This window comes from Odocoileus virginianus, chromosome 9 (genome assembly GCF_023699985.2).
Source record: "Odocoileus virginianus isolate 20LAN1187 ecotype Illinois chromosome 9, Ovbor_1.2, whole genome shotgun sequence".
In the NCBI taxonomy this organism is placed as follows: Eukaryota; Metazoa; Chordata; class Mammalia; order Artiodactyla; family Cervidae; genus Odocoileus; species Odocoileus virginianus.
Genome location: NC_069682.1, coordinates 15,788,793 through 15,803,753, shown reverse-complemented (window position 1 = coordinate 15,803,753; position 14,961 = coordinate 15,788,793). Strand labels below are relative to the sequence as shown.

At 34.2% G+C, this 14,961-nt stretch overlaps 1 protein-coding gene across 13 annotated transcripts in view; it reads right to left on the bottom strand.

Moving 5' to 3' along the window:
• Window positions 1-4: 4 nt before the first annotated feature.
• Window positions 5-14,961, bottom strand: part of ABI1 (abl interactor 1) — an 81,518-nt gene continuing 66,561 nt past the window's right edge. For 4 of the 13 annotated variants that reach the window (XM_020891472.2, XM_020891461.2, XM_020891463.2 and 1 more), the window contains 4 exons: window positions 12,010-12,186; window positions 8,874-8,960; window positions 5,160-5,345; window positions 5-1,666 (listed from right to left, as the gene is read on the bottom strand). In XM_020891472.2, coding sequence (XP_020747131.1) covers window positions 1,491-1,666; window positions 5,160-5,345; window positions 8,874-8,960; window positions 12,010-12,186 — 626 coding nt within the window. In that variant the 3' untranslated portion in view covers window positions 5-1,490. The remainder of the gene's footprint in view (window positions 1,667-5,159; window positions 5,346-8,873; window positions 8,961-12,009; window positions 12,187-14,961) is intronic. The other 9 variants (XM_020891473.2, XM_020891468.2, XM_020891466.2 and 6 more) reach the window with 4 other exon arrangements.

Genomic DNA, 14,961 nt, shown 5'->3' with positions numbered 1-14,961 from the left:
TTGATTTGGTAGCAATAATGGCCTTTAATTTTCAGAAATAAACATCTTGCACTAGTCTAACCATTTACTACACTGTTGTAAGTCTGAAACGCCCAGTAGTACATAACTAACTTGAAATCCAAACAAATCATTGAAACACAGAAACCCACAACTGAGGGCTCTACTTTAATGGCCTAGGCAGCAGAGATTATACACGACGAGAAAGAACCCCTCGAACCCTCCCTCAAGGGGAGACACACAAAGTGCACACGTTGCATTTCAATCATGTCAGAGACAGTACAACTCTGTTGGTCAGGTATATCCCTGTTCAGTGATTAATACATGGCACACCTTTTCCCCCCATTTACTTTATATTTAAAATCTTCTTATGTTGCAAGTGCCAGGAGATGGGTTAAACAGTGCCTATTCAAAAATCCACTGCATTTACTTCTACTGAAAAAAAAAATGTAAAAGATAATTAGCATTTCCTATCAGTGAATCAGTATATGACAGTCCACTGGAAAACCAGAGGACTTGGAACAGTCCTTAAGAATCTCACCTACAGCATGTGCACTTTGACACATTATCTTAGCTTTGAAAAAGTTACTTTAGAAAAGGAATTCAGTAGACTGACTTGTAAATAACCATCTCTGATTTTAAATTCTGCAAAAATCAGCCACTGCTATTGGGATAGATTGAGATAAGGCTAAATTTTCTTCCAAGTTAATATATTGAGAAAATAGAACCATAATTCTGCAATAAATTGGTATCTTTTATTTATCATTATTTTTAAAGCAAACCACTGAAGGAAAGGACAAAAACCTTTGGTTCACTTATGTATTTATGAATGAAAAAAATTTATAATGCAAATTCACTGATTAAAAAAACTTAGGTACAAATTACAACATTACAGGTAACCCTTTGTTTTTGTTTCACGTGGAGAACTTAGAGACTCAGTTCATCTCAAGAGACCTAAGTACGAGTACTCCCAAGTAAGTATTACACAAACTGGAAGCATCCTGGACTTTTTAAAAGTATATTTCAACACATAAATGTGTATGCATGCTTTAAACAAACAGTACATTTCAAGAATGAGCACGTCTAAACAGAAAGTATGACCAGCACCAGCATTTAAGTGTTCTGATTTTTGTATTAGTCTGAGAGAGCGTTAGTGACCATGCTGCACCGACACATGATGGCACGATCTGAGTCACGGTTTGTTAAGTAGATCCCACACCCCCAGAACGTTTAGGCTGGTCATCAGGTTAACAATGCATAAGGAAGTATGTAAGCACAATCTGTGACAGGCAGCCTCGTGTAGAATGCTGTTCAGTGATCCGCAAACTGCCTCGGAGATTTATGCTTATAGGTAGACATTCAATTATACCAATAAAACAGCATGTTCTGAAAATATGGGCACATTTTAAAACATTTTAAGACAATTCTGTTAACCATTAATAGTCCCACAGTATGACTGAGTGATAATAAGAACCTACTTTAAAAGCAAAAATTTAATCAGTATAGTGCATGATTGACTCCACATAGTTTCCTGGGAACAGACCAGTCACTCGATTGCAGACTCCTTCATACCAGCCATCGTCGTTTTTCTTGATTACATAGATGATTGCACCCTCCATAAATGACAGCTCATCATCCTTGTCTTTTGTATAATCGTATATTGCCACAACTGTGGAGAAGAATTGGAAGATCATGTGAGTGCATGAGAGCCAACGTTTAATTGAACTTTTAAATGTAATGCCAACGAATAGTATAGCAAACCCAACCTTTTTATGAATACTCTTACTTCTTAAATCTCTACATCCAGGTAGGTCAAGTAGCCAACTGTGTGCCTAAATCACTAGCTTGATCTTCAGGCCAAACCAACAAATAACTCGAGAAGTCAAGAGTTTCTACCAATCTATTTAGGAAAGGTCTCTGGATTTTAGGTTTTATTACATGTTTCAATTTATTTGTTCAAATATCTACTAAGTGCCAACCATATGCAAAGCACCATTTATCAAAGTAACTATTGAGTAAACCTGCAGAGCCAATCAGTAAACCAGGTAACAACCCAAGCTATCTAATTTAAAAATATACATATATTGTGAAGTAAATTTCATCCTACTCATCCCAGAAAAATACTCATGTGTTCATATAATTTATGGGGCTATACCTAGATTTAAATATATATATATACCTTAGAAGTCAGCAGAAATTTTTCTTTATTTTTAAAGGAGAAACAGGTAAGTAAAGAATAGATAAGTAAAGACTCACATAAGACTTAAGAGAACATTTTTGCTATTTATTGTGTTATCTGTTATTATGCTGAGTACAAAATACCCATTTCCTTTCCAAACGGTGTTGTGGAAAGGAAAGGCATCAAAAAATCACTAGCTTTCCAAACCACTGGTTTATTATTTTAAGTATTCCTTCCTTCTAGCTTTATAACATGATCATTCTGGAATATGCAATTTTCCAGTATATGTGAAAGAGTATGTCATACAAAAGTTTTTTCATTACCTCATGTAATCTTTTCTTAAAAGAGGATTTTTAAGACATTTAAGATATTCTGGAACTCATTTTTTCCTTAAGAAAGGTGGCTATGCTCCATAATTATTCTGAATCAATAAATTACAATAAGGAAGAGACCCGAAGTACTGATCCACAGCATCATTTGATAAAGTAAAACAGGCAATCTTTTTTTCCCCTTTACAAAACAGTATATGAAGTAAACTCAACAAGTACATTTTCCTCCATTTTAATCCTTTAGTGAAATCACAGTGTGGTAATCACAAGCTCACTTAAACATGCCCAGTTTCAAACCACCAAAATATACAGAATAAATAACATTAATTATCCTGGTAATTTTGGCTAAATAAACACCCAAGAAAACAAAGTGACTGCTAGAAAGAAACATTTTCTTTTGTATTCCGTCACATTTTTAGTGGTATAGATGAGTTTTAAACTGATCATGACAATGCCTGATATCCTCAAAGTCATTCAGCAAAATTAAAATAGTATTTCCTCATGTTCTTAGTTCCACTTATACTAAGAGCTGATAAAAACACTGCACCCAACTAATTGTTTCTATTTGCCAAATCCCCTCTGTAAATGAAACTTAGTTGCCCCTCACCTTCCCTTCCCCAATGCGTATATTCTCATATAACAATTCTCACTGCTGAGTATTTAACCATTAACAATGCGTGTCCATCCTAGTCTGTAGTAACCTAGTCCACATAAAGTTCTGAACTCTCCCTTCTCTATATACTCACTGTAGGGTTCTGTGGGACTAGAAATCTAATATTCTTATCTACATCTGTCATTAATGCATGTGTGCTAAAGTCACTTCAGTTGTGTCCGACTCTATGTGACCCTATGGACGCTTTGCAGCCTGCCAGGCTCCTCTGTCCATGGGACTTCCCAAGCAAGAATACTGGAGTGGGTTGCCATGCCTCCTCCAGACCCAGGGATCAAATATGTGTCCCCTGCACTGCAGGTGGATGTGAGCCTCCAGGGAAACCCCTACATCTGTCTACATGATGAAAATTTGAAGATAGCTATCTAGTCCCTCTGAAATCTTCTTTTCCTCAACTTAGAAACAATGCTTTTAACTCATTATAGATACACTGTCTTAAATATTTCAACCTCCTGAATATCCTCAAAATTAAACATACTATTAGTCTAATATAAATGACTGAATCTGGCTTCTGCAAGTAGTCATGTCATCCTGTTGGATTAACATATTCAATTGAAATCCTATTAAACCTAGTTTTAATCATGTGACTTACAAAGGTAACTGGGCTTCCCTGGTGGCTCAGAGGTTAAAGCGTCTGCCCGCAGTGTGGGAGACCTGGGTTCAATCCCTGGGTCGGGAAGATCCCCTGGAGAAGGAAATGGCAACCCACTCCAGTATTCTTGCCTGGAGAATCCCATGGATGGAGGAGCCTGCTGGGCTACAGTCCACGGGGTCGCAAAGAGTCAGACACGACTGAGTAACTTCACACACACACACATTAAAGGCTTAAAATATAACCCTACTAAATACCAACTTTCTGATTAAGACCAGGGGTCCATAAGCAATGGCCCATGACCAAATTCAAACCAAAGCCTTTCTGTCAATAATTTTACTGGGGCACAGCGACATCCTCACTTGTCTATGACTGCTTGTTTTGTCTTTTCCCACTTTGGTTGCACTGCATGACTTGTGGGATCTCAGTTCCCCAACCAGGGATTGAACCTGGGCCCTCAGCCGTGGAAGCGTGAAGTCCCAACCACTGGACCGCCAGGGGATTCTCAACGACTGCTTTTGTGCTACAACAGTGGGGTTGAGTAGTTGTGACAAGCCTGAATGACCAGCAAAGTTTAAGATATTTCATTTTGTCAATATATACAAATATCAAAGAATTATGTTGTACACCTGAAACATGTCAACATACCTTGGTTTCTTAAAAAGTGTATTATTTGGTCTTTTCCAAAAAATCTGGTGACTCCTGGTTTAAGACTCATTATTTCCTTCAACTTGTGAAGAGATTTCTTTAATCCTGCTCTATTACCAAGTATATTAACCACTGAAAGTTAAGTCGCTCAGTCGTGTCCAACTCTTTGTGACCCCATGGACTGTAGCCCACCAGGCTCCTCAGTCCATGGAATTTTCCAGGCAAGAGTACTGGAGTGGGTTGTCATTTCCTTCTCCAGGGGATCTTCCCAACCCAGGGATCGAACCCAGGTCTCCCGCACTGCAGGCAGACACTTTCCGTCTGAGCCACAGGGAAGCCCTATATTAACCATTATATCATTCCAAATCTGTTATGTAAATATAACTTGTCCCATTTTCACAGTTACTTAAATTTGCTTTTCCAAACCAGAAAATATGGATCAAAACACAATTCAAGACTGCTCATGTTTATCCCTCTCATAATAACCACAGCATATCTCTGTTTGAAGGTACATGAGAATCTAAATATGAAGAGAACATTCAAGACTTCCTCAGTAAGATGTAGAATATTTACTGTTTAAAAAAAATTAAAATATTGGGAAATGTTTAGGAACTAAATCATCTTGGCTGAATAAGTGTGTTCAAAAGGTAGAGACATACTGGACTAGGTGTTCTTTACAGCTCTAAAATATGATCATCGCTAGTTCCTTCCCATTACAGCAATTCAGTGATGACTGTACCTTACCTTTCTCAATATAATTCTTGGGGGCCCAAGCAGGATCCCCATCTGCGTATGGGTCGTTATACTGAACTACCGCGGCCTCCTCATCTTCATAATCCACTGGTGGTGGAGGTGGCGGAGGTGGTGAGTCGTCAAACAAGGGGATGTCGTCTGGTGGAGGTGGTGGAGGTGGAGTTGGACTATCAGCAACTAAAAAATTCAGATACTTAATTGAAATCAGAAATCAGACTAGATGGGAATTGCTAAGTTAATAGAATTTAAGGAAGCTCTATCTCATATACAGCATGCACTATAATAATACATGCAAGATTAGAAATAAAAGTTTGGTGTGTTAAAGCTTCTACTACTTTTAAGAATAATTTTGCAGTAATAAAATGAGCTAAAAATTAAAGGTATTAGGAAGTACTACAAATTAATGAATGCAGAGGTTAGGAGACAATATGTCTTTTTTTTTTTAAATAAGACTACAGGAGTAAAGAAGTTCCCTTATTCCAAGGTTCAGGTCACAACAAATGTCACTCTTTAGTTAGCCTCTCTCCTTAAATAAGCCTTATGTTACACCTGTCATTTGGACTATAGTAAACATTATGAATGTTAGTTTAATGGTTTGATAACCATTTATTGTGCACATTCATGTCCCCGATTTTGGTTTTTAGTTACCTTTAGTTTCAAAGAAATCTCTAGTGGGTGGATATGTGTTTATTTTTATTTGTTTTATGCAAGGGGAAAAAAAAGCTGTGGTGTTAGGTATGCTTCTATGTGTGTAGGTTTTCTATTATTTATATTTTACCAAGAGAAAATAAATTTAAAGTTAAATAATTCTAAGCTAGCAGAAAATCTCATTAAATATTTTTTAAATGTTTATGTTCACAATTAACTTTAAAAAAAGATAATCAGCTTCTTAAATGTAGAAAGCAAGCTAAGATTTCTGTATTATTGCTTGTAAAACTAAGAATGGAATGAGGAAAAGACTCGATCCTAAAGATCCAATTTCCTAAGAATACATCCTCAATAAAGATTTTAAAAATAAAGTACTGCAGGAAGATGTTTAAAAAAAAAAAAGAACTCAAATCATGTAAAACAATAAAAACGATTCATACCTCAAATTCTAGATGGCTGTGGTATGTATATGTGTGATTTAAATAAAGAGGTAAACAGTGAAATGGAAAAAATGTCATACTAGAATTGTTTCAATGAATTATTATGATACCAGGTAACAAATGCTCCCAATATTAACGAATTCAGAGCTGAAGCACAACTAATTCTTAAATTTCTGATCCACAAATTTCTTAGAATAAAAAATCTTTTTTGATACAAAGAATTATATAGTCTCCTGTATCTGAGAGAAGTAATTCAGAATTCCAACATACTAATAATTCCAACATACTATCTCACGTGCCAATTTCTGGGGCTATTTATATGATCAAAGAAAATGGTTATCATCTATTCTAAGACAGTGTTAAAGTTATCAACACCCTATTTGCATTAATGAGCTGAGAATATAACCAAAGAACCCAGATTTAAAACATACGAACATAAGAGCCCTACTGACGACCACTTTAATTCTGTTATTTCTATTTTATCCTATTTGGGATGAGAAAGAAGACTACTAGGAAGCAAGTCTGTGTGCTGATGCTCATTCAGACAGCTCTCACACAGGTGTGTAGTTTATTCTTCCTACAAATGCTAGGATCCATTTTATTTCTGCCAATCCCTTTTCCATAAATTATTATTTTTATATTCCATAAAATATTATTGAGATGAGAAGAAAATGCATATGAATACATTCTGACATTAAAGAGTCATAGCTCATATCCTTAATATGGCTTAATGAATAAATTATGTATGTTTGCCTGAATTCTTAAAGTATACTTACTCTTGATTTATAGACAACTTACTAGTCTAATTTTTCATTCAACTGTCTTTATACCCAACTGCTGTTAATTTACATTGGCTTATCTTCAAATTGCATACACTGGGGCAAGAGTCTTGTCATCTAATTCCCTGTGCATAATACCATGTCTAACACCAGGTATAATTAGTTCAAAAACGGTTTCTGATGTTAATCATAAACAGATGTAAACACACTGCTTTTTTAGATGCTCATGTCTTAAACTGAAACACATTTATTAATAGGTTAACTGCTCTGTGCATTCATTATCACCACTTTGTCAAAGAAAGTGAACGTTAAAGAACACAGAAAATTTGTAATTCATAAAACATTTAATATACTGATACCAATTTATCAACAATCTTCCTAACATGCTTTCAAAGAAAACAGATGCCAAATAAAGTGAGGCATTCTGTGGCACCAGGAGAATTACTGACTCAAGATCACAAGTTTGGGAGAAGAACTGAAATAGTACCATGGCCTCTAGAACAAAGACCATACATGTACATTACACTGAATGTCTATTTAAAAAAAGGATTACCAAAAATCTAATCAATGAGCTTTGGACTCACCAAATGGATGTTTATTATGGCTATTTTAAAACATTTCCTAAAAATTCTCAGCTATTAGGCAGTTCAAAGGTTGAACTGGCTTTGTTTTTAAACTCTTAGAGCACCAAGAACCAGCAATTTACCTTTACTCACTAATTTTTTAAAAGAAGATTCACTTATTTTTACATTTTTAAACACATAAGTTTCCAACCAAATGTAAATGATAAGGTTGGTTTAGGCTCAGAAATTTTAGCATTGTGAAACTGTTTTATAGAAAGTCTATTAAATCACACATTTCTTAAAGATGGGGACTTTGTCTTAGACTATGTCTATTCCTCCCAGAGCCTAGGACGGAACACTGAATAAACAAATACTTGACTGGACGAAGGGAGGAAACGTGGAGAATAACACAACAAGGTCAGGAGAAGCTGTAGGATGGAATTTGCCACAATGTTTTCTCCTGGAAGATGGGCTGGTCATTTGAGTTACACATCTGTTCAAACCATTCTGAGATTTATCTGCATGGTGATGAAGCCAAATGAAGTGAATTAGTATTAGACCACCCTACCATCTTCAGCATTTTTGGCATAATTCAATAATAGTAATATTTTCCATTTTGCCAAATAACATTCACTATGATCATGTAGTTAGGATTATGTCTCTCCCAGAATGTCAAAGTAATCAGGTGGTAATTAAAAAAAAAAAAACCTCTATCCTAATTCATATATTCAAAAGAATTTCCTAGTCAATCTGACCTTCCTTCAAAAAGACCTAAAAAAATGTGACAAGTCTGCCTGTTCAGAAATCATCCTCATGGGCCAAAACATAAAGAGGGCTCTACACAGATCATCACTTAAATGGGTGCATGGATGTAATTTACTTATTTAATCTCACAGTGTAACTATGCATCTTGATGAGTTTGCTGGCAACAGAAAACTAGTTCCCCTAAAAACTATTGAAAGCTAGTAGTTTCCACACAATTTTAATTTGAGGCTTTGATTATGCTTTCCTTAAGAATCTGCAAAGATCTGATTTCATGTTTTAGAGCATGTGAATACATAAGGAAATTGCAGTTGTGACATTCATCTGAGTCAGTAACCATGCACACAGAAGAAAACTGAAGATCGTGCTCTTCAGTTTCAATAACAGATCTGCACCTATTTTCAAGGTAAGATTAGCTTCTCAACAAAAGTAAGGAAAATGATGACTCATCAGCCATGCATGCTATAAGGAGACAGCCTCTACTCTTGGACAGCTCAGGTTTTCCAAACTTACTGTTTTCCTGCACCCTGGCCACGAAGCCTGTGAGAGGTATCTGTGGAGTCAATTGAGGCATAGGGGGAGGGGGTGGAGCAATAGAAACTGGCGGTGACAACACAGAATGGGGGAAGTAAAACAGATAAAGGAAAGAAAAGGAAACAAACAAAAAGCAGAAGTCAGTTACAAGGACCACAAACATAAGTATGCAAAGAACAGTTTGTAAATGAAACAAAACAAAACAAAAAACAAAACAAAAACCTGCAGAACCTTCATTTCCCACAAACAAACCTAAAGCTGAGCTGTGCTTAGCCAACTGGTAATTTTATTAAAAAAAAACAAATACATTTATTTTAATCCTACTGTTACACTGTTTGTGGAAAATTTAGATTTACCATCACCTTCACTTCCATGCAATGAAAATTTTAAATTCTAAGGAAAGACTTTAACAAAAACAGATAAGAATGAAATACCAAGAAAGGTTTCCAGGATACTGTTAGTTCACCTTACCTCTCTAATCCTAACAAGTATGTCTAGCTTAAGGATAATGCTGTAAATCAGAATTCAAATAAACAAAACAAAAATGTTATGGAATAGCTGTTTATTCCATGTATAAATAAATGCATTAGTTATAGGTTTCCTTTAAAAACAGTTGTTATGTATCTATAGCATACATCTAAATTATATATAATCTTATTATATATAACATGCATATACATTATAATAAGATTAATTATATAATGTATATTATATAATTACATGATAGTATAAAATATATGATTCATCATGTAAATTACATGATTTAATAATAAACATAAATTATAATATTTATATATTATACAATTATATAACATTGTATGACTGATTATATAATATAATCTTATTATATACAGTAATATAATCTCATTATGTAGCTAAATATTTTTAATATATCTATATCATCTCTCTAGGAAAAATCCTTGTTTGTAAAAAAAAAAAGGTTACTGTTATTTTTTAAGTTGACAATTTTAAATACATCACTCTTAAATTTACTAGGGAATAAGAGTGGTCCATATACCGTGTTAATTGTTCACTGAATTTCAAGGATATTTCAAGGGACCTTCTTCCTTTTATATCACAAAATTCTGTTTATTGGCAGTCACCAAGAAATGACACTAAATTGACAGGGAAAATTTATTGGCTCCCAAAGATCATTTAATTGAAAGATTGTTTCCATTAATCCAATCTAAAAATTGTTTAGTAAGCATAAAAATCTGAAAGAGGTTCAGTGTACAGATAAACAACAAAGCAATGTGTGTGTATTTATATTCATTGTATGGCTAAAAACAACATTCAATTCACTATGAAATAAGTCCTGGTTCATTCTGACACTGTATACAGAAGTATATACATGTGTGTATATACTTGTATATACATGTGTGTATATAATGTTCCAGTATATACACATTTATATATGATAGCTTTAATAAATAAAAGACTATATACCTTTTCAATGTAAAAAAAAAAATTTTTAACTTCCACAAACCTAAAAATTTTTAAAAATAACCCTTAGTAACTAGCCATGCTGGTTAGTACATAAAGAAAAGAAAGGTTATGCTGCAACAATACTAATCATATGCACAGAATATGCACATCAAAACACTAAAAACACTCACATGCTACCACTACAACACCAACAGTAACTCAGGTTGAAGGATAACTGATTTGACAACACATAATCATATGTTTAAAATGTGAGGCAAATTTGCTTTACATATCCAAAAATATGGACATTCAGTAGTGACAATGTCTTCTCTGAGGATAAGCAACCAACCCAAGCAGTGTTAAAACAGAACTACACAAACATGTATCAGGTGAAGAGTCACCAGAAGTCCTATTTGCGGAGTAAACTAAATAAATGTCTAAGTGCGGAAAAGAAAAATAACACAAAGATGAGATCTAAAAATGCAGAATACGAAAAAAAAAAAATTAAAGGTTCATGAAACTAGTGAAACTAATGATCAGATCAACTGCTCTGATGGTGGGATTCTCAGCCACCAGCTACTTTTCTTTACCAAAAAGGAGACTAGGGGAAATGTGAAGTAAAATTCTAATTGGTAAAGTTTCTCAGGAGCTTGGATGAAAACTTCAGTCTGGAAAAGGTTTCTAATAATATAAATTTTGGGATTACTTGTGAATTATGATATTTCTGCTAAAGTGCTTTTCAATTCTTAGAAGGTTTTTTTGCTTATAACCACAATTAAGTCTTTAAACTAAAATTTAACCCCCCTCAAAAAGAGAGAGAATTTAGTTCTACTTTAAAACACTTGTTAAAAACATGCATCATAAATATAAAGAATTTAAAACCAACTTCCTGTGTAAATATGGAGTATTCAGTATTTTTTAGGTTACATAAAATAACATACAGCTCCAGAAAGTAGCTAGAAAAACCACACAAGAAAGTGTGTTTCAGTCTATGTCTGGTGATCACTGTTTCAAGCCAATAACAAATACTGAACAACTGGCTCATTTCAGATTTCTCTTGTTTGGATTGAGCATCCTGATACGGAAAGTGAAATTAATGACTACTCACTCTAAGCAAGTGGAACTTTTTCACATTTTATGCCAAAGTTATTTTCTAATCTTATCAGCCTTTAAACACTGATTGCAGTTAGTGTTGAGATGTGCAATCTGAGGTGAACAGAAAGGATTTGTCAAAAGAAAAGTCCTCCCCACTGTTATAATTATTAGAGACAGAATAAGCAGGCATCAAGAATGGTTTTTAATGGTCTGGAACTCATTTCAGTATAGGTTAACAAGCTTAAAAGTGATAGCCAGCAATTTTGTTATATTATTGAAAAGAAAAATTGTCACAATATTTTTAATTTTACTGTTATCAAACTGTATCAAACATGCCAATATTTTAAAATTCAGCTTAATTAATTTCAGTTTTTCCTCTTTAGTTCTATTTATAGTATACTCAGTGAGTCGGAAGTTTTTGAAAGTGATAAGCAATTATTCTTAAAATGATAAGATTCAAGGTCTCATCTTAAAACAAAAACAAACATGAAATAATATGGTTTCAATTGTTGTCTATCACTGGCAAGAACAATTTAAAATAATTTCCTTCAAAAGGAGCTCCACTGCTGCGTGCACCTGCTAAGCACAAGCTTACTTGAATTCTGAGAATAAAGTGGCCCTCCATTAACATGAGGCTGAGCAGAAAACGGAGCCGTCACAGAGGGGGTCCGTCTGTATCCACCAGAAGATGTCGAGGAGGTGGTAGAGTTGTGCCGAGAAATCTGCCTGGTCATTGTGCCATACTGGGAACCAGGAGCTGAGCCCGGGGCTGCTGGAAAGCATGAGTCAAAGGCAACCGACAAAGAACTTGAGCACTGCAGTAACCTCCGATGGCAGCACAAAGAGAAGCAGACTCTCATCGAGAAACATTTTTTTATCACTTTTTAAAGTCCACAGCACAAAATAAAGAGAAAAGTAAAGATACAACACAAATAGCTCTATCTCTGAACTTACAAAAACTTACAAAAAAGCAGAAAAAACAGATACTGTGTGGAAAGTGCAAAAGTTAAGTATGAAACATTCTTCAACCTTTTAATTTAGCATAATCCCAAGTGGTATTTTGCTAATAAAATGTATAATCTTTTTCTTTGTTATTTTAGAACGTATAGTTTTTATATGTCAACTGTGTCTCTCCAACAAGATAAGTACCAAATGACAGTCTGAGGTGAAAAGCATTAGTTTTTAGATGTGAATACCTTAGTATCTGGATTGTACACGTCTTCCTTCTCACTGGCAAGTCTACAGAAACGCAGTCTAAGAATCTAGCCAGCCAAACTCGCTTAAATTATAAAGTTTAAATAGTTAGGCTTATTTTCCACATTTACTAGTATATTTATTTGACTGTTTATTGTATTAGCAGTTATTATCAATACCTATTATAGTAAAATCATTTTTTTAGAGAAGCACAATTTCTAGCTTCAAAGCACCTATGTCAGATTTGTTGTCTATCTCCAAACTTTTAAGAATTACACACTTTACTCTATCACTGAAATTTCTGTGATTGATAAAACTGAAAAAACTTTAAGACTGTAAAACATGGGCATTCTAGGGCAGCTTTGGGTAGAAAATGCCCTATCTTTTCCCACATATTTGGAGGGCTTTTTTCTTTCCCCATAGTACATCCAAAGCAATCTTTTCTTCTTTAATTTCAAGCATATTTAAAACTAATTCAAGTATTAACAATACTTAAAATTTTATTCAATGCCATCTTTATCAACATCGTCAAAGTTTAAAATTTTAAAGGTTAATATAAAGTTCAAAGCCTCTAAAGTTAACTATACCTTCCAGGCAACTTCAGGATTTACATCATTCTCCCAAACATCTAACCACGACTGAAGAAATAAAAAGGCAGAATCCTGGTTTCCTTTCATTCAACCTCTCCTAGAGGCCATACAAATTATTAGAAAAATCATACAGCAGAGGTTGTTCATTAAAAGAAGTGCTAATATTTAACATTTTGGAGGTCCCAAGCCATAGGCAGTCACTAAATCATCCACACACTCATTTTCTAAACACACTTTTAAAATAACTGTCTATTCAAATGCCTTTGAGAATGAGTAATTCTGGACAGCTAAGTTTTCCAAGGAGCTAAGAGGTAATCCTTTAACCATTTTTAATAGAAATCTTAAAATGATTTTTTGTATTTCTTTGACTTATATAAAAACTATACAAAATCCAGGTGACTTTTTTTGGTGATTGAAAACCAAATCGAGCTATTTATATAGTTCCAAACCAGGCCAATTTTAGAATTTATTTTAGTATTTTATTATGAAATAAGTCATAATGTTAAAGGGTATGTGACTGACGTATATATATGCTGTGTACATATAAATAATACATATACTAATGTATATTATATAACTATTTACAATGGTTATATATAATGTTTAAATATATAAATATTATTTGTATATTTGGTTATATAGGATTATATATTCTGTTGGTTTGCTGATTTCCTTTTATATTTTTTAAGGTTCATTCATGTTGGTAAGTATATCGATATATCATTCATTTTTTTGCTTTATTTACATACAAACATGCCACAATTACAATTACTTTTCCATTCCACCGTTAGACATCTGAATTGCATCCAGATCTTTGCTATTATTATTATACCACATTATGAACATTCCTAAATATGGTTCCTCAGTTTCTCTGAAACAGTGGTTCTCAAACACTGATCAGAATTTCATCTTAAGGGCCTACTGTGATACAAGCTGCTTGGCTCGTCTCCGTTTCTGAATGAGGAGGTCTGAAATGGGACCTGAGAATTTACATTCCTAACTAGCTCCCACAACAATGATTCTGTTGATCCGGAAATCGTATTTCAAAAGCCACCTGCTCTAATACAGTGGTGGTTAAACTTTTTGGTCTTAGGGTCCACTCTAAAATTAGAGAACCTCAAAAAATTTTTATTGAAGTGAGTTACAGGAATATGTAATTACCATATGAGAAATTAAATCTGATTTATCTTTAAAACACATGAACACAAGTACACATTCCTTTAGCTGTCAAAAAACGATGCTTTCAAATGTTACGTAGCCTCTGGAAAATTCCACTGTGTCCTGGTACCAGAATGAGAATGAAAATGGAAACAAGTCTTAGTATTATTATGGAGATAGTTCTAACCTCAAAAATGCCAAGAAAGAATTTTGGCAACACCCAGCAGTCACATACCTGTATTTTGAGAACCAGTACTCAAGGGGAAATATATGGAAATGAAATTGATAATTCTAAGGTAAGAAACCTGGTTCAACCTGGCTGAGTAACAACAAATTACTTTCTAAAGGGAGCATGTTAACTAATAAACTCCCACCAGCAATATACCTTACCTTTCTGTTACTGCACACCCTCAATGACATTTGGTACTAGGGGACTTTGACATGTTTACCTATCTAGTAGCTATAAAATAGTATCCACTGGTTTTTATTTTCTGTCTTCCTGAGTATTAATTAGGTTGAGGGCATTATTTTTTCCACATGAACTTTCTGCCAACAACTTCTTTACTAGGGCCTTTTTTTATTACTTCCTTTTCCCCTTTTCTTTT